This window comes from Priapulus caudatus, unplaced genomic scaffold (assembly GCF_000485595.1).
Source record: "Priapulus caudatus unplaced genomic scaffold, Priapulus_caudatus-5.0.1 Scaffold512, whole genome shotgun sequence".
In the NCBI taxonomy this organism is placed as follows: domain Eukaryota; kingdom Metazoa; phylum Priapulida; class Priapulimorpha; order Priapulimorphida; family Priapulidae; genus Priapulus; species Priapulus caudatus.
In genome coordinates, this window is record NW_014577573.1 from 51,641 (window position 1) to 71,640 (window position 20,000).

A 20,000-nucleotide genomic window follows, 5' to 3' on the forward strand; every position below is an offset into this window, starting at 1 on the left:
TTTCATCGAATTTGGCACACAGGGCCGATATAACATGACTTGTGCTGTTTTTAGCCGATTTTCATCGAATTTGGCACACAGGGCCGATATAACATGACTTGTGCTGTTTTTAGCCGATTTTCATCGAATTTGGCACACAGGGCCGATATAACATGACTTGTGCTGTTTTTACCCGATTGTCATGGAATTTGGCACACAGGGCCGATATAACATGTCCTATATATATATATATATATATTTGATGACAATCATAAATTTAAATATAAATTTTAATACAAATATTAAATTTAAATTTAAATTTTTAAATTTAAATTTTATTTCTAAATTTTTTAATTTAAATTTTAATATTAATTTTAATATCAATTTTATTATCAATTTTAATACAAATATAAATTTCATGACAATCGGGTAAAAAGTGCAGAAGTTACAGGTTCTAGAATATTTTGACAAAAAATGTTGTTATCATGGCAACGATGACTCCGCCTACACCAAAAACGATTGGCGTCTTCGCTTTACGATAACGCACCTTCATGCGAAATTTGAAGGTGATCCAAGAAGAACTGCAGCCGGTAGAGCGTTCGCAAGGAAATCTCTGCGGCGGCGGCGGCGCGACGATGCCAAACCCATAGTATCCCCACGAACTTCGTTCGGACAATAACATAATGAATGTATGACTTATTTGGATGTGGCAATAGACGAGATATAAATGTAATAATATGTTTTTATGAGAAACTCTTAAAAAACTTTTATTTTCCTATACTGTACTTACCAGGAGGAACTATGTAGCCATGAAACAAGACATTCCCACACGATGAGTGATTTAGGTCTTCACATAATCCAAGTCTCTTCACTGTAAGAGAACATTAATGTATTATACTAGATCCAGACTATATATGCATCACAAATACATATTAGTACTGTTACTTGCTAATATTATAATAATAAGTATGAGTACGATATCTGTTATTCATATACATAATAAAGTTAATAGTGCTAATTAATACTTTCAAGGATTTTTTGAGAAAATATAAACTACCAAAATACAGTAGTGATTTTCTTCACTCTTTATAGTTAAATTGCTATATGATAATCCTATTTTGCAATTAAGTATTATGTAAATGAACACTTTTGGCTTAAATATTTCCAAAAGCTAGCACTAAATGTCTTTAGAGTTTAGAAGAAGTCAAATCATGCCCATTTCTTGAATTTTTTTAAAGTGTAAACATTCTTGAATTTGGTAGAGGTTGCATATATTTTTAGTTGTATTACTACTTAGTTTTTGTTCAAAAAATATTTTTTAGAAATATACTTTCCATAAAAGATTGAATTGGTCAATTCAAGACAGATTGAAATACATTCAGCACACCATGCAGTTTCAAGAACACATCTTCCTCCGATCCCACAAATATTTACACCTACCAAGTGTGGTGATACCATAGAATTCTGCCTCACTTTTGATCGTCGCCAAATCAAGATTGCTGCAAATAAGCCACAGCTTTTTTATACACTTTTCAAGCATTTACAGGTTTTGTGCACTCATCATGACTTGGACTTGCAGTAATAAGTATAGCATAGAAAATTCATAGACTGCTACAAAATTCCAACATAAAGCAATATAATATTCTGGGAACTATGCCAATTATTTTCACTCTCTTTGCATTAAGCTGGTTTTATTCTCTATACTATAAGTGTTTTCCTATCCTGAAGTACTCATATATAATATCAACTAAAGCTTATGTTGCACCCATGTTTACACCAATGATCAAAGTTTATTGCATCTTTTAGTAAGAACAGTAGTACATAACGATATCACGATAATTCAACAGTTTATCCTACTCACCTGACATCAAATTGCTTTGTTCTGAGAAAGTTCAATATCACTCCAAATGCACTTGGGTCACGATCTATGAATATCTGTGAAAACAATTTTTAAACCAAGTTTATACTATTTACTGTTAAATGAAGCCATTATTTCTTACTACGTGTGAATAATTAATTGAACTTACCTAACTGATAATATAAGAAAATTAATCACTAAGAATATTTAAAAACTATAGTATGGTTGTTCCAATAACTAGTTATCACAATACAATTTAACTATACATACAGCACCATTTTCATCCTTCAAAGTAGAAATTCTTCCACTAAGCATGCTGTAAGTAACAAAAAACATATATTAACACATGATCATTGTCTGATTTCCCACAATCAACATTACCTGCAAGCAAAACACAAGATAACTATAAACATATAATCCAATAACATGACTTACTTAACATGATGATGATACCTACAAGACCAATGATAAGTTGTCTCACAAATTAGGACTTAACACGTTACCTTGTAAAAAATGTGTCTGGAACCCATGTCAACGTCTGACGAGATGTTGAATACCTGTCCAGTACAACAAAAATATTTTGGTTCAAAATTATCCAGTTTGTGGAATAAACATGTTATGATTCTTGCTAGAATTGCACCTATTAATTATTATAACCTCCTATGTCAGTGGTTCTTAACCTGGGTTCGACCGAACCTCAGGGGTTCGGTGAGCCAGTCTCAGGGGTTCGGCAGAGGTCCTCCAAAACGCATTAATATTTTGTACAAAATTTTTTTTAGTAAAGTAATTTAAAAAAAAGTATTTGCGAGCATACGTTTTCGAAACTGGTGGACATCAAAACAAAGAAAAGGAGCAGGCTTGCATGCGAAAATGATATGAGCCCTTGCCAAAGCAAAGCCACGCATTTCTCAGATCTTTGCCCAAAAACAAGAACAAAAAACGCATTATGATGCAATTCTTCTAATTGTGCATTATCTGTGCACTTCATTTTGTGTGCAACTTTTATTATAATTTTTATTTTTTGATCATTCTTTGCACGCTTTCCAAATATAGTCTTGAATGTTGATGCAATATGTTTTATTTTTGGATTAATTAAAATTGATTTGTTTTTGTCAAATTTGAGGGGTTCGGCGAGTGAGCAGTGGGATTCGTTAGGGTTCGGCGCCTCTAAAAAGGTTAAGAACCACTGTCCTATGTAGTATCTTGTGTTACCAAAGTTGTGCTCAATTTGACAATTAAGGCCCCTGTCTATTAGTATAGATATTCTGTTCATGCAGTTGCCATATTTAAAGATGCAGCAAATACAGATTTACATTTATACGTTGTTATGTGTTACACAGTTCTGTGCATCATTTCATATACTGCTACATATATCGAAGATAATTATAATGCATTGAGACCTTCAACAAATAAATCTCCACCTGTGCAGAATTCTGTCACAACCAGGCATGACACTGACAGCCAAGATGTGCAGTGCCAGTGAATTAACATAACTAAGTCAGTAATAGTATGACAGTAAGTGGTAGTAACGCTCATAGGGTCAATGTCCCCCAGGGTACTGCCGGAACGTACCCTGGGTACGGTCCGGTATACCGGAACGTACCCTGGTAACTATTTGATATGGTTATGGTTAGGGTTAGGGAGTAGGCGTAGGCGACTCCCTAGACTCGTTAGTGGAGTAGGCGAGGTACTAGCTCCAAGAAACGGTATCGCTAGGGTTAGGATACCGTTTCAAACCGTGGCTGCAGCTAAACACGTAGTTGCCTTATGTTCCAAGTATCGCCAAAGAACACCACACATGTGATATACCAAATGAATCAGTAAACGTTCACCTTCTTGTAACCATCAGTGCGCTACGATGCGCTGGGTACTTACGGGGTTACAGCAACTTTTTGTGACGAATGCAACTAAATTTATGAATTTGCCACCATGTTTGCTATCATTCCGACTGTGACTAAAATCCGCAATGGATCGAACAAAGGAAATTAAACGATCTGCGGTCGTCATGTAAACCACCCCTACATCCGAGAACATGTCATCTAAGGTTTTTTACAAATGGCCCAGACATTTCTGAACATCGTTTCACTTGCTTTGGTGTGTAATTGCCTTGAGAGCCATCGTACTATTTCTGTAGTATTTTCTAGCGAGTCTATTCCGTTTCGGGTTTTCCGTGCCTTGCTAAACATGGCGGTTAAAGCTGATTTGAAAGTTGATATGCTGTGAGAATTAGCAGATTATCCCGTGAATTAAGAGATACATTCTAGTTTAGAAGCAGGATAACTGTGAGTTAACGTTCATATTTTAAACAAGGCAAGTCAAAGGTGGTAATGGAATAGTTTTATTTGAGATATACAGAGTTATTCATCTAGATCTGCAGAGGTGATAGGTTTTTTGTATGGAAGGGTGTCAGGCTGTATAGACAATCCGTCGCACAGCCTGGTCAGGCTAGCGAGGTACGGTCCGGTATATTACTAGTATTAGATAGTAACATGGTACGTTCCGGCAGTAACCTGGGGGACATAGACCCTCGCAGCGCCGGAGGTAGTAACAAGTAAACACATAATGTGTCTTTAAACCAAAGTCCAAGTATTGAGTATAGTCTACTAAAGACGGAGAGCGTGAATTTAATGGGGTCTTCTGTGAAAATAGGAAAGGGTGTGTTTAATGACAACCCAGTCATGAGACCCAGACAAGTCTAAAAACACCTACCTAGTTCCTCCAACATTGAGATGAATAATGTCTCCTGGGAAGACTGACGGCGCTGCCGCCATCGTTCTACAACAGGATAGAACTATTTTGAATAGTTGCGAATCACTTAATAAAGGCCAATATGCAAGGTAACATGCAAGGAGATGACTTCGTTTCAGACTTCAGTGATTAATGATTTCGCATGAGCGTGCGCCCTCTGTCGTTCACTTTTAGCATTTCCATTCCGCGGCGGAAAACATTTTTAGAGAACGTACAAAGTAGATATAAACATAGGAAACTGTTAAACATAAATTATCATAACTTATACAATGCACATAAAGTGAACAAGTTACACTGAGCTTGCTTTATGTAAGACGTGTACACATTGTGAAAACACATAATTTACATTACTGATCCTCGTCAGATGGCGCTAAACGTCCCGTGAGGATGTGGCGAAGTCCAATATAATTTTCTTGTGAGTTTCAGAATTCTTTAATTCTATCTAGTTAATAGTTTTCCTAAGTTCAAAAGTTGGGTAAGACAATTGGCGTGAACACAACAACGGTGATGTGAATTAGAGGTAGTAACTAGTATGTTACATCCTGAGCACAGCCTACATAATAAACTACACTTTCTACCTACGGCATAGTACTGTTCATTGTCATAGGGTCTATGTCCCCCAGGGTACTGCCGGAACGTACCCTGGTCACTATTTGATATGGTTAGGGTTAGGATTAGGGTTAGGGTTAAGGAGTAGACGTAGGCGACTCCCTAGACTCGAGTCGTTAGTGGAGTAGGCGAGGTACGGTCCGGCATATTAGATAGTACCAGGTGGCAGGTAGCTCCAAGAAACGGTATTGCTAGGGTTAGATACCTATTGACGGTGTATTGACGTTAGTCACACAGCCTGGTCGGGTTAAGTACCAGGGTACGCTCCGGCAGTACCCCGGGGGACATCTAGACCCTCTCAGCCATAGTGCTAGTACTAGTAGTAGTACTAGTAGTTTAGTACAGAAATGGTAGGCGTAAAGCCTAAACTAAAAGGAGTAAAGCCTTACGCCTGTACCATGGCGTAGGTAAGGCGTATGGTGTTGTAAAGGTTTCATTCTAGAGTAAAACTAGACAAAATGTTTAACTTAGCATTGGTATGGCATGCACTATGCAGTAACTTCACATGTGCAGATATTGAAGAGAGGTTTGGGCCATTTGTTTCTTGTGACAAACAGCTTGGATCTCGTTACCTAAAATCACATCCGCTGCCCTAGCACAATGTCAATGATGGTGGAAATTGCCTTAATCGGTACAATTTGTGCATAGGGTGTAGGTTATTTGGTAAAAATAATAAGTTAATCCATTTTTAGCTCATCTCACGTAGTCAGATGCAGCTTGTAGAATCGTATGATCGTCCGTGCGTGCGTCCGTCCGTCAACAGTTGGGCACAACTCTTAACGGCTCGACCTATGCTCTTAATATTCGGTGTATAGTGTGATGGGCAGGTAACCCATCACCAGTGCAAAATTGGAGGTCACGGGTCAAAGGTCAGATATGAGACATTTTCTGAGGACATGGCCTAATGGACAGAGTGCAAAACTTTTTTGTTTCAGCGCTGACCTACCATTTTTAGCACTTTATTGAAAGGACCATGAAATGTGCTTGCCACTGACATGCGCAGAGTAAGTGTCTGATAACCTTTTGACCCTGAAGAGGAGGGTTAAACATGGATTCCTGAACTGCCTCAATGACGTCACAGTGTTGTCATATTCATGGCACATCCATAATCTAGAAACCCAATAAGCCTGGATAGCCGAACGCGTACAGCACAGGCGTCACGGCTCAAAGGTCGTTGGATCGAATACCATCTGATTTTTTATTATTTACCTGTTTTCTGTATTTTTCTAACTTTATCCATTTAACTATTTTGTTAATGCAAATATTTATATGATTTATTTGCAACAATTTAATAACAAGAAATAATTTTTTTTCAATAGGGTTAGAGGGTTAGGGTCACAATGCACCATAAAACAGGAGTTTCAGGCACGTGATTTGTATCAACCAATTGGATTTTGGAGGTATGCAGAATGCAGAAAGTTGCTGAAATGATGTGTGTACACGCAACTGCGTGTCTGCATATCTGCGCCTAACAAAGGTGTCACTACGAACGACTTAAATGTTACGTCTATAACCGTAGCAACAGACCTCAGATGAGCCCAGACGCTCTGCGGCTCTTTTTACCACACTTTTATTCTAACATTGAAGCCATGGTAGTAGGTACTTCTTTAGGAAATTAAGTTTGTTGGGGGTTAACAAGTGGCATAGTTTATTAGGTAGGTTGTGTGCAGGATACTAACACAATACCCTAAATTACATTGAGCATTACACATGTTGGCTGCATATGCATTGGGTAACACGACATAATTTTGATCAAGTCTAGTTTGGGACCCTGGTATATTTAGTTTGCAATTATGGTAAACTAATCCGGGGTGCTAAACTAGGATTAGGCTTCATGAAAAAAACAATCCTCCATTGCTTAGTCTTGATTAGATCTGTGCAGAACGACCAGACCTAGTTTCGACTATTTAGTACTACATCGTAGAACTACTGTATACTATGCAACACCTAATCAAATTACTAGTATTTATTATCACTGGTATAACACAGGTTATGGTTAGGGTTAGAGGCTACAGACTATAACTACAATCCGAGCCACAGTGCTGGAAGTCTGGAATAGCACTTCCAATGGTTGTTGTTTTAGATATTGCATTACATACAGTATACAAATTGTATACATGTAATAGTATAAATAACTATAGACATGTTTGTGCCTTAATGGCTTAACCCATAGCATTGTCTCTTTTTCATTTCTAGATCCAGAAATCTGCATACATGTACACGATGCAGTGTAAGACTTGTTCTTGGTCTTGAGTGAGGAGGAATTGTCTTGTGTAATTCCATTGTGGTGGGTGAATGGCATAATGCATTTTCGGCAGAGAATTGCTTGGATGATACTTTTATTTTATCTTGCTGCAACTGCCTACATACTGTACTTCATATTTGAAATAAGTGATTCCTATAACATATTGGCCTTGGATCACATTGAGAAATTCCACCAAAGTCATGATGCAACATATCTGTGGCCACTGTCCTCTATGTGGCGCCATCTAGCAGACATTCCATTCCCCCTGTGGTCCATTGTATTTGGAGCATTTTACCTGCAAGTATTTTGCACGATATTTGCATACACCAAGGCTGACCCCAAACTTGTGTTTGTGTGGATGCTGCCTGTTAGTGTCTACTGGAATTACAAGAGGTGGAGAGATGCACAGAAAGATAATGAATCGGTGACTCTTATCAAAGCAGGTCACAATGGTCACATCATCCAATTAGACACATAAACTATAGCTATCTTCGACGAACGACAACTCCGTACATGTGCCTCTGATCATTCGAGGGCCAAATAGTAAGATCACCAGATACTAAACCGGTGCGCAGACATCTTGACGAGCGGCAAGGATACGCGCTAAGGTAAATATGGCGAGTAGTAACGACGTGGAGGTGGCGTTAGATGCCGTCGCGGCAGATCTGGTGCCGGCCGCAGCGGCGGGCGACGCGACGGACGCGGCACTGCGGGAGACGTGCGCCAGCCTGCAGCGCTGCGTGCAGGTCGACTGCACCACCGAGAAGGCGCGGCTCGACGACACCGTCGACGAGATGCTGACGCGCCTCGAGGAGTTCTCGTCGCTGCTCGACATCGTGCGCGCCGACAGCGCCCTCTGTCTCGAGGAGACGATGCCGCGCATCCTCGCCAAGCGGCGCGAGATGGAGCAGGTGTTCGCGTCGGTCGATCAGCTGGAAGCTTTCGTGGCGACTGTCCGGCTCAATCTGCAGCAGCTGGAGGAGGCCGTGGAGAAGGCTGAGAGCGAGCGCAGCTCTCTTGGCTCCATAAAGAAAGTGCTGTCGTCGACTCTGCCCTCGTTTCTCTCCAGGATTCCGTCGGGTGCTGGTGCTGCGTCGACGACGAGAGTGCAGCGCGCCCGCAGGTACGTGGCACCGCCCGTGTTTTCGACTGACAGCTACTTCCAGAAGGATTCCGAATATCAGGAGGCTGTTCAGACGTCGGGTGTCGGATCAGATGTTCCGGATGAATCACTCGCTACTATTGTACCTGGTGACACGAGTGACCAGGTTTTGATAGAACAGCCGACACCTACTATAGGTGATTCAGACCACCAACCAAATTGAGGCAACTCTGGTCTTAACAGTGGGCCCCATGACTGAGTAGTATGCTCTGTTCTAAATTTGTGGCCTACAGAATTAAGCAATGATTAATTTTTTGATGTAAAGAGTCTGAAATGTACACTGCATTTAAATGTAACTTCACGGATGTTTATTTTTACTAAGCTTGATACATAAACCTATATGTACATGTAGTAACATTACATTTGTGGTTACTAACTGGGTAACAAATTTACACCTTCTGAAAGTCGAGTTTATTTTTTATATATAATATTCGGTGTAAATTTTTGTCATTTGCTGTCTGCTATACTGGCCCAGATGTTTATCGTATCCCCAGCTATCACATCCTGGGCTTTAAGAGAAAAGGCCCAGCCTTTAGTGAAGAACACCATGGCCACCATAGCCAACACCTACTTGTAAATTTGCCTGTTTGAGAAAGGAAAAGAAATTGACACTGAGTTGCAGATATGCCTGGAGCAGTTGACATTTTTTGAGCACAAGATAAATCGTCAGCTTGAAACTGGTGGTTAATACCCAATGGCAAGTGATACGATGATATGAATATGAAGGGTAAATATATGACATGTGACAGGCACTGTGCACTTGCTTCATTGTGACATGAATAAAAATGGCCTACCCACACTATAGGGAAAAGGGATAACGCTCCATTAGGAGTGTTTCCAACTTTGATATCATTAATGATTAATGATTAATGATTGATAATCCTAACTCTAACCCTAACCCTAACCACTAATGACATTAAAGTTAGGAACACTCCTAATGGAGTATCACCCGGGAAAAGGCTGGTCAAGGTATAAGCAACCATGGTGCAAAAATGGAGGCCAATTGTCAGATTGTAGATTTCAGAGATTTATGAGAGCACGGCCCAATAAATGGCGACACTGAGAACCTACAGGTTTATATTTTGGATAGTGGAATATGGATGGTTTAATCACTCTCAAGAAATCAGTAAGGATTATTGTCATTTTCATTATTTACTCATTTTGAGAGTTAAATGTGCTTTCTATTATTAAATACAAACAAAAGCAGTGTAGTGAGCTTTTAATGCTGAAGATGTGGATTAGTTTTATTTTGGTTCTGCAAGAAATGAGGGAAATGTGGAGTAAGTGAATGTCATACCTCTGCTTGAGTTAACTAGTCTTAACATCATAACTTGGTTAATAATATCTATGCACGTGAAGTTAATAATTGTGGTTTATTGTTTTAAAATCATGCAGCTTTCGCAGCAAGGTGGCGAGGATGACAATCTGGTATGAGTGTGTGTTCATATGTATCCAATGCATCGTATTGATGTGTCATTACTCGTACTCTAGGACATTATTAGCCCAGGTTGCATTTGCCATTTTCATACACGATTCATTTCTTATAATTGTCTTGCGTTGCTTTGGTGAAAATAGTAACCCGATGCCATTTGAAACAGCGTGTCAATTTATCCCGCAAGTACAATTATTAATATATTTTGTGTTTGGATATATGGTCCTGAAATTGCAATCAAATCACGGTTGCTATATTGGTAATTTGCTATTAATAACTACTATAAGGTATAGGTAAAGTATAAGGTATAGATGTAGTACGTTTGGGTGCACTGTGTTTCCAGTTGCTTTAGTTTCTGAACCAATATCAATAAAACAACTGTAAATACCACAGACAATTGTAGTAAGATGTAAATTACGTTCAGAAAGTGATTGCACTGCGTATTCTAACCGTTCCATCAAGTTTACTGAATTATAATCGTCGTTATAAACTTATCTCACACCCAGCTGTACCCACTGACGTCAACCTAGGAGTTATTATATGGAATACGCAAGGAACTGGTCATGAAATAGGAATTGGTTTCCTTGTAGCTACACACTCCTCACAAGAAGGCCAATTCTGCATGCCACGCTAGGGGCTCGAATCTAGTTTATGACCCCGGTTAGGGCTTGGAGCTTACAATTATATGCAAAACTGTGAAATCAGATGTACCAGTAATATGATAGATTTTGATATATATGCATATTAACTAGAGTAGATAATAACACTTGATGTTATTATCTACTCTTGATATTAAAAATAGCATGAAAATTGAGTACAGCAACAACAGGTGCCAGCTTCAAGGGGGTGTTTGTGGATGCATGGTGACCTAACGCCTCAAACGGGACTATACTTGCTGTGTGATATTTTATATACTGATATTAACTAGTATTGTTAATTTTGAACTGCAAATCCTTGGCATACATGTGCAGAATAAAGACAGATTGTTAAACCCTGGATAAAATTGAACAAATTCTTAAATGTTAAGAATATTTACTTCTTTCTCAGTTCAAACACCCTGAAAACCCATAGACAACGTCTGACAAACCACGAAGCAATTCCCCACACCTAACAAATTTCAGAAAGTGTTAGTTATATGTACAAAAGTTTTATTTCGAACAATTTTATTTAGAAAGCAGTTAAAAAGTAAATTTACGACAATGTTAGTCAAACTCCTTGTCTAAGCTGGAAAGTGGTAAAAAACTGACAACAACATTAAATAAATTCAGAACTGATTTTTATAATATTGCAGTGTATACACTGACAAGGAACTGCACATGTAACTAGTGTCAAATTGCTTCTACCTGAGATACTATAACTACATGCTTGCCTATAAATGAATATTAGTACATACTGATTTTTTTACAAATCAAAACTGCAAAGGTATAGGCCCTACATGGTAATATTTGACCACGTTATCACAAATACAGTTTTAATAATAACCACTACTCTGCAATGCAGCTCCTATATATATATACCACAATATCATGAACCTACGAATATTGAATTGGAAATGCAGTATTTATTGGTCATGGAGAAAATGTTTTCCATAATACGTACAGGTTGTACCTACTACAGACTGGCAACGGCATGAACATACTGTAATGACATTACGTGATTCTATCTGGCAGATGTGGTCCCTAGCAGATAAACCGACTGTATTTACATGGGTTCGCAAAGGTTTGGATCTATCAATGCAAGACCTGCTAGGGAAATACCATGTTGCAGTATTATAAGTGTTATAAGGGTGCATGATGCTTATATTTGTCAGAAAACAGATCACTGGTTCACTTAATTTGCTATTCAAGTGCAAGTGGAAATAGACATTTGCTGCAAAAACTTCGCAGTCAAATCTTTGATATATTGGGAGGAAAAAGTCGAGACCATTACCATCAATTGATAAGGTGAAAACGTGCTTGAGACATTACATTAAAGTTTCAGTACAGAATTCGCTGCTATATGATTTTGGAATTAGATTTTTCACAAATCTACAAGTCAATGTCAGGTACCATGGTGGCACAATAAATGTGTGATTAACAAAACAGGACATTGGGTGCGGTGGTCGTGTAATAAGTATTAGCGTGAACCTATGCATATTGAAACTATATAGACTTATAACATCAGGAGTGTACTAAGAATGATCTTCATATAGCATACTGTCAATCACATGTATATCAATACTATTATTGTACTGCCTATCCAAAAGAAAGTAATAAAAATGAATATGTAGGTGCTCGCATGGAAAATAGGGCAATTCTGAGTCAATTTTCATTCAATTTAGAAATTATGGACCACATAACCAAACACTGGTTATATAAGCGGCATGGTTGCAGTAATTTTAAAATCATTCGGGTTAGGGAAACATTGGTGTTTAGGGATGCTTGCTTTCCTATGACCTATGCAGTTAGAAAACCCTGATAAATCAAGCAGTGTCTAAAGTCTTCCCTTTGCACACAATATGATAATGCAGTTCTCAAATCGGATATCTACCTAACAAACTACACAATTGGGGAGGTTTACAGATTATGTAATAAATACATTTTTTATGAATAGAACATTTTATACACAATCAATATCTGATGAAAAATCACTGCATGGGTCCCATCATAAACTTTCCAAAATGCACAAATATGAACAATACCACATTTCCTAGATATCAAACAAAAACGATGGCTTGTGGTTGAATGCAGCGAAGTGTATACATTAGATTATGTACTCACCATTGTTTCACTATAGACAATCAACAAGTTGGACACTAGTAAAATAATATGCATACATGTTTTGGAATCGATAACATTTCATTAGTTGCTGCTATATCCTTCATAAAATTAATGAACAAAACAGCATTCAGTAAAGCTATAAAGGAAAATACCTACAGGAATGATGTGTGTCATAATAACCTTTCCGTTGCAATTGCAGGCATAACTGTCATCTGATAGTTACAATATTGAAATGTCAATAGGGCTGAAATTTATCATACGTTTACTAGCTTTGCAATTTAGGCAACCATGTTTAGTTTACATCTTCGGTATGAAATTATCACACTGGTAATCCCATGTGAGTATGGTAGGTAGTGGCAGCAAATACTATATATGCTTTTCCAAAGCATGCATGTTATGGTACAGGTTTTTTATATCATCGTGGGTATCCATATAAATGATATATACCTGTAAACCGGAAATATGTCACTTTTATACTAAAAGCAACGATCACGTCACATCATTCCAAACAAGGAGTTTGCATATGCCATCGGTCTCACCTGCGGATGAGGCTGCAAGAAACGTTTTTTGAAAATTAGACATTAATTTTACACACAAAAGCTGAAGTCAAGTAGCAGAAAGGAAATTTACAGTTGCAGTTTGCCCCAATTCTTTTGTAACAATAGCTAATGTAAGTTCAAATTTATGATAGAACTCAATTTTAACTCTCCAATGCAGTGATGTGCAGAGCTTGTTTACCCATGAAAGGAACACTTACCCATAGATTGTGCCATGCAAGCAGAAGTGATCAAGGCTACGTAAAGCTAGGTAAATGGGGGTTAGGTGACATGATGCGGTGTGAGCTTAGGTATGAGAGGATGACATGGGGTGAGGTGAGGCGAGGTGAGGTGGGGTGAGGAGAGATGAGGCTAGGTGACCGTGAAGTGAAGGGAAGTGAGGTGAGGTTAGGTGTGAGATAGTGTGAGGGGAAGTGAGGTAAGATGAGGTTAGATTTAAGTGGGTTGGGTGAGGCAAGGTGAGGTAAGGTACTGCTAGAAGAGATGCAGTAAGTTAATGTGAGGTAAGGTGGTGTGATGTTAGATGAGGTTAGATAGGGTGAGATGCAGTGAGGTAAGGTGGTGTGATGTTAGATGAGGTGAGATGAGGTAAGATAGTGTGATGTTAGACGAGGTGAGGTGAGGTTAGGTAAGGTAAGGTAGTGTGATGTTAGATGAGGTGAGGTGAGGTAAGGTAGTGTGATGTTAGATGAGGTGAGGTGAGGTAAGGTAGTGTGATGTTAGATGAGGTGAGGTGAGGTAAGGTAGTGTGATGTTAGATAGAGTGAGACGGAGGTTAAAGATGAGTCTCGAATGTCTAAGACTGACCCGTGAGGGGGGGGGGTGAAGCATAGGTAGTAGTAGTTGAGGTCGAGTGAGTCAGGAGTGTGTGTCCTAGTGGCGATGCAGATGAGGTAAGTAGTATTTAGTTAGAGCGTGGGTAATAGATGTATGTTCAGGTGAGGTGAGAGTAAGAGTAGTGTGATTAAGATGAGAATGAGTTGCAGCGCTAATAAGTGTGATCTTAGATTAGCGTGAGATGAGCGTAGGTAGTGTGATGTTAATACAGGTGAGGTGAGGTGAGGTAAGGGAGATTAGGTGTAAGAATGACGGCCAGGTGAGGTAAGGTAGTGTGATGTTAGACGAGGTAGATAAGGTGAGGCGGCCAAGGTGAGGTGAGGTGAGGTGTGATTTGAGGTAGGGTAAGAGTGGGGTGAGGGGAAGTGAGGTAAGATGAGGTTAGGTCTCACACGAGAATGCGATTGTGGCTTTGTGGACCCGGGTGAGGTGTCTCAGTCGGCGCTGGGTTGGAGTGGAGGTATCTAGATAGAGAGTGAGGCTATACAATGCTAGACTGCACGGTGAGCAGTTTGAGGTAATATGCTAGATGCGTGCAGGTCGCAGGTAATGCTAGATGGAGGTGTAGGTGAGGTAATGCTAGAGTGACGCTGAGTGACAGGTGAATTGCTTAGAACTGAGTGAGGTGGGTAATGCTAGATGAGGTTAGGTGAGGTGAGGCTAATGCTAGACTGAGGCGAGGTGAGGTACAATGCTAGATCGACGCGAGGTCAAGCGTTAATCGCTTAGATTTGGAAGTGAGGTGCAGCGTCAAGCTAGATGCAGCGTGAGGCTGAGGTTAATGCTAGAATGAGGTGACGGTGAGGATAACGCCTGAGATGAAGGTGAAGGTGAGGTAAATGTAGATTGAGGTGAGGTGACGGTAAGCTAGACTGAGTGTGAAGGTGAGTGTATATGCTCACGATGAGGTGAGGTGAGGTAATGCTAGATGAGGTGAGGTGAGGTAATGCTAGATGAGGCGAGGTGAGGTAATGCTAGATGAGGTGAGGTGAGGTAATGCTAGATGAGGTGAGGTGAGGTAATGCTAGATGAGGTGAGGTGAGGTAATGCTAGACGAGGCGAGGTGAGGTAATGCTAGACGAGGCGAGGTGAGGTAATGCTAGACGAGGCGAGGTGAGGTAATGCTAGATGAGGTGAGGTGATGTAATGCTAGATGAGGCGAGGTGAGGTAATGCTAGATGCGGTGAGGTGAGGTGAGGCAAGGTACTGGTAGTGTGATGTTAGATGAAGTGAGGTGAGGTGAGGCTAGGTGAGATAAGGTGAAGTAAGTTTAAGTAGGGTGGGATTAGGTGAGTACAATTTTTACGCATGGGTTTACACATGCTTACCACTGCGTCATAGCTCACGAAGTCCCGTTGCAACTTTCCATCGACTACTTTGAGTTGGACAAATGCTCCCTTGTTTCCCATTTGATCACTAAAAGACCAAGGACAATAATAACTATACAGGAAAATCCTACAAGACTCCTGTGCAATACAGCATATAGATACAAAATAAAGTACAGAAATCAGACTTGTTAACATTTTACAATTTCAAGTTAAATTAAGTTAGCGTAATTTTTTTTACACACACATATATACATATATATATGCATGTGAGTGTATGAAATATAATCTTTATCTGCGGCTGCATATAATGAAATATAATTGTATTATATAGAAACCTCTACTTATTCTATTCAATACACAGCCACAACACTAACGTTTGGGATTGGTACCATTTGGAATATTTGACAAATCTAGGCTCCTCTACTTCCCAGCCCACCACTCAGCCCACCTCTACCCTGCTTAACCATTCTAATCCTCAGCACATCCCAGCTCACATCCTCTCAGCCCCAGCACCTTCCAGCTTATTGACTCTAGGCCCACCTTCTCCCACCTCCCTCTTGTAGGCTCCATCACATACTAGATAACCTCTAGGTCCCTCCTCCAGCTTTCCTCTCAGCCCCCCACCACCACCACCCAGCTTCCCTATCAAACCCACCCTCACCCAGACTCCCTACAAGCCCCACCCTGACCATCACCGTGTGTGAATACGCACCAATAGTTGGGAGCAGAGAAGACAGTGATGCATTTGCCATTGTGGGTCACCTCGTAGCCCTTATCCTTCACCTCGTGACTGCGAATGATGAAGTCTAGATTGTTCTTCTTCAGAAAGCTGTCGGTAATGTCACTGCCAAACTGGATACCAACACCACGCTTGCTTGATGAGCGACCGGGCGCCTCCATTGGGTCCGACCACAGCAGTTCGCACATCATACCTGTGCATGTGAGCACACACACATTACACCTGCTCACATACATATGCATTACACCTGTGCACACACAGATGTGTTACACCTGTCCACACATGCACGCATTATACCTGCCCACATACACACATCATGTGCGCAGGCAGGTACATGCACGTATATCACACCTGCATCATGCCATAATATGTCAGCATTCAGAGTAAGACAATGTACAATGCAGATAATGAAACTGCCGTAAATTGAGTACAATACCAATTACCATGGGGGTAAAGAAATTAACATTTATTTGACTTTGTATACTTCTGGTGTGCATGTGCGTGCGTGCGTGCGTGTGTGTGTGTCTGTGTGTGTGTGTGTGTATGTGTGTGTACGCGCACGTGCGTGCGTGCATGTGCCTGAGTACGTGCATGCGTGTGTGATAGAGAGGGGGAGGGGTCATGACAATGTGTCTGGTTTATACACTCGTGATAATGATAATGTTGATCCTAAATACATATGACAAACAGTCTTCAGGATTATTCCGCATACAGGTGTTCTGAAATGACATACATATCAAGAAGATAATACATAAAAAATGTGTACGAATATGTGTAGGAATGTTGTGTAATAAACCTTCACACCTTCATCTGGTGGCTGCCTGTTCCTATCAATCTTGCGTAAGTCGTCCAGTGTCGTGGTGTCATCCTTGAACAATCCTCCATGCATTACCTAGCAAGATATGCACAATGAGAGCTACTTAGGGAAACGTGAAGGGTTAATTTAATCTACCAATAATTTAACATAAATGATATAGCACTGTCAGACTAATATAGTTAAAATAGCCTTTTACGATATTCATCACACATTGATGATACATTTGAACCCCGAAAATAGGTGACCTGTATTTTATCTTTTGACCAGTAACTAGAATGAAAACAGCAGCTTACAAGGACTTTGTTATTGATGCAATGAGCCAGAGGCAGGAGGTTGAAGACCTCAGTGAATAGATCACCCATTTGTGGCGTGTACTTGGATTTCACTTCACCATAGAAACCATACATTTGGTTCATCGTCTCACTCTCGTGGTTACCTGAAATCATGAAAGCCAATTTCAATTTCTGATTGGTCAACAGCCATATTTGTTTAAAATCATTATTAAAATACAACATTCTATTATCTGATAATTTATGGCCCAAAATCTAGGATAATGGTTAAAACTACTTTATTCAGAAAGGGTATACAATTCTTCCTAGCATTAATGCATACTGCAGCAGATGGGGTCGTTGTCGTATCAAGTACTACAGATATGTACCCGAGGTAGTTTTAGGTTGTTTAGTATTATTTTTATCTTTTTATATGAGGTATGTTTAGGGTTAGTGTTAGGGTTAGGGTTAGGGTTAGGGTACACTTCTGGACCCGGTTCCACAGTCGTGGATTAACTGTTAACTCAGAGTTAAAAGTTAACTCAGAGTTAAATTCCGTTTCACAGTCGTGGATTAACTTTAACTCCGAGTTAAATATGCCTAACTCAGAGTTAAAATTTAACTCTGGTTCGAACCTGGATTAACTCTTAACTCTAGGGTTAGCAAAATCAAAGTTACCATGCGTATCTATAATTCGATTTAGTTATAGATAGTCTTCAGGTATAATCCTTTAAGACTAGTTTCTAACGCATGTTAGTTTAGCTTCTAGGTAACTAGTACTAGAGCTACTTAGTTTATCCTAGTACTGTGCCCGTGTCCGATCCCATCGCTGCCGCTGCTGGAACATCAGGTTTTGTTTAAGCGTTTGGTGTAACCACTGGTCGGCCATTGATGCCGTACCGATGCTTGACCAGGCCAATCCGTAACCTTTACTAACCAAAGTTCGTGCGTCAATTCATCGTCTATCGTCTAATCGCTCTAATTCGTCTATCGCGTCTATCATCGCGTCTGTCCGTGTCATCTGTTCTAACTACGTGGAATTATGGGATACTAACTCGAGTTTAAAACAATTTAAGCTCTGAGTTACTTAACTCAGACATTTAATCCATGTTTATGAAGACCTCAAATTTAACTCGGAGTTTAATAATCTCAGAGTTAGTGAGTTTAATCAGAGTAGTCTTAACTCAGGGTTAAGTTAATGCGCACCGACCTGTGGAACCGCCTGCTCATACAAGTCTGGTACACTTTGTGTATACATATAGTACCTCGGGTACCATATCTGTCAGCTACCTGATACGAACAAAACGACACCCGTTCACCCATACTGCACATCTTCAGCGTATACAACTGCAGGCCTTACCACAGACCGCGTTTTACACACCCTCTAGTGCCATGAAAGAAAGTGGTCCCTGGATAAAGTAATTTTGAACAAACAGTGGCAGTAATCCACTTCTAGCTGAAATGAGCCTACGGTCAACAAAATCTCCATGAAACAGCTGAAAACTCTATTGAGGAAGTATACTCTTGTAACAATAAACCTAGAATGTCCTATTAAATGCTATAGCTTCAATGGTAACCACCAGAAAAAAAAAAAAAAAAAAAGAAAAAACTATCCTGTCTTCAAAGTGGTCCGATTGCACCGCCATTTGAGTAAAAATCATCACAGTAATCAAATTTGATATACACCGCTCAACATGTAGATTAAATTGCATTCAATCTTCTTACCGCCATTCACCAATATACTCTTTATTATTACGCTGACCTACAAACTAGCAGAACTGTCCACAAGCTTTACACGCCGAACTATCCACAGTCATCAGATGTCATAGTGCAAACGTAAATGTACAAAGAGTACAACTCGTAATCCAACGGTAGCGAAACATACGATACGACGAATGTGCTTGTCTTGGGAAAAGCTAGAAGTTCCAAACAAGGAATACATAATGGGTTGTCAATCGAATCGGAAGTCAATTAACTTGAATAATGTTCAAGAGGTCATAGTACTCGACCAATTGAGACGTCACCACAACTGTAAATTTTGACTTTCTCCCGTTAATTACAATAGAAAAATACTACAGTGACCAGTACGACAATATTAATTATGTAAGCTCAATGCAATGTGATATATGCTTACATATACATATTATGCTTTATATCAAAATTTAATCCAAATATACAACAAAATTAACATTAGACCCATACTATCCTAAGAATATTCATCCTAGTGTTCCTACTAAATGTGAAGATGGCAAACAACGGAAAAATATATACAGCTTACTAATCTTTAATTTATGTAGATATACCATTCTAGCTCATCTTTCTACGTTATACTATGCTTATGATATGTACTACGTTGTACTTACTTCAGAAACGTTATACTCAATGGGCTGCCTGAGAACATCTCATTCTAATTCTTACAAAATCCAGAACGAGAATACATTTAACCTTGATACAATATACTAATCCCTATATAATAATAACCTCGTAATAAAATTGCGTTGTAATTGAGGCTCAAGATTACCCAGCAATCCTAACAGAGGCAGTTTGACCAGCAAAATACATGTCTCATAAAATACACTACCTGTTTTATCGGTTGTAAAAAACAAACAAAGCGACAAACACAGTCATTGTACCATCCTTACTACATAAGCCAATTGTAAA

The 20,000-nt window shown here is 39.5% G+C and overlaps 4 protein-coding genes across 5 annotated transcripts in view; 2 read left to right on the forward strand and 2 right to left on the reverse strand.

Moving 5' to 3' along the window:
• LOC106811180 (BTB/POZ domain-containing protein KCTD3-like) overlaps positions 1–4,728 on the reverse strand; it is a 12,752-nt gene extending 8,024 nt beyond the window's left edge. Inside the window, exons 1-6 of the mRNA XM_014814723.1 lie at positions 4,547–4,728; positions 2,341–2,394; positions 2,108–2,153; positions 1,841–1,914; positions 1,420–1,478; positions 770–850 (exon numbers count right to left, since the gene is read on the reverse strand). Coding sequence (XP_014670209.1) covers positions 770–850; positions 1,420–1,478; positions 1,841–1,914; positions 2,108–2,153; positions 2,341–2,394; positions 4,547–4,608 — 376 coding nt within the window. The 5' untranslated portion in view covers positions 4,609–4,728. The remainder of the gene's footprint in view (positions 1–769; positions 851–1,419; positions 1,479–1,840; positions 1,915–2,107; positions 2,154–2,340; positions 2,395–4,546) is intronic.
• Positions 4,729–4,912: 184 nt separating this feature from the next.
• LOC106811187 (transmembrane protein 251-like) lies at positions 4,913–8,045 on the forward strand. 2 transcript variants are annotated; one of them, XM_014814730.1, is made up of 2 exons: positions 4,913–5,000; positions 7,391–8,045. In XM_014814730.1, the coding sequence occupies exon 2, from the start codon at positions 7,498–7,500 to the stop codon at positions 7,915–7,917; it is 420 nt and encodes a 139-aa protein (XP_014670216.1). In that variant the 5' UTR covers positions 4,913–5,000; positions 7,391–7,497; the 3' UTR covers positions 7,918–8,045. The 2 variants fall into 2 exon arrangements, 1 of the variants encoding a protein (XP_014670216.1); XR_001394115.1 differs by having other exon boundaries at positions 4,975–5,060; positions 7,391–7,494.
• On the forward strand, positions 8,033–11,041 carry LOC106811184 (biogenesis of lysosome-related organelles complex 1 subunit 4-like). The gene has a single exon (XM_014814727.1). It carries the CDS (start codon positions 8,054–8,056, stop codon positions 8,762–8,764), a length of 711 nt encoding a protein of 236 aa, XP_014670213.1. The 5' UTR covers positions 8,033–8,053; the 3' UTR covers positions 8,765–11,041.
• A 123-nt stretch (positions 11,042–11,164) lies between these two features.
• LOC106811185 (serine/threonine-protein phosphatase 5-like) overlaps positions 11,165–20,000 on the reverse strand; it is a 31,073-nt gene continuing 22,237 nt past the window's right edge. Inside the window, exons 7-11 of the mRNA XM_014814728.1 lie at positions 17,364–17,506; positions 17,058–17,145; positions 16,227–16,446; positions 15,515–15,602; positions 11,165–13,343 (exon numbers count right to left, since the gene is read on the reverse strand). Coding sequence (XP_014670214.1) covers positions 13,287–13,343; positions 15,515–15,602; positions 16,227–16,446; positions 17,058–17,145; positions 17,364–17,506 — 596 coding nt within the window. The 3' untranslated portion in view covers positions 11,165–13,286. The remainder of the gene's footprint in view (positions 13,344–15,514; positions 15,603–16,226; positions 16,447–17,057; positions 17,146–17,363; positions 17,507–20,000) is intronic.

Bases quoted from the DNA above. Each gene is read 5' to 3' on its own strand.
- LOC106811187 (XM_014814730.1), top strand. From the start codon at position 7,498: ATGCATTTTCGGCAGAGAATTGCTTGGATGATACTTTTATTTTATCTT.
- LOC106811184 (XM_014814727.1), top strand. From the start codon at position 8,054: ATGGCGAGTAGTAACGACGTGGAGGTGGCGTTAGATGCCGTCGCGGCA.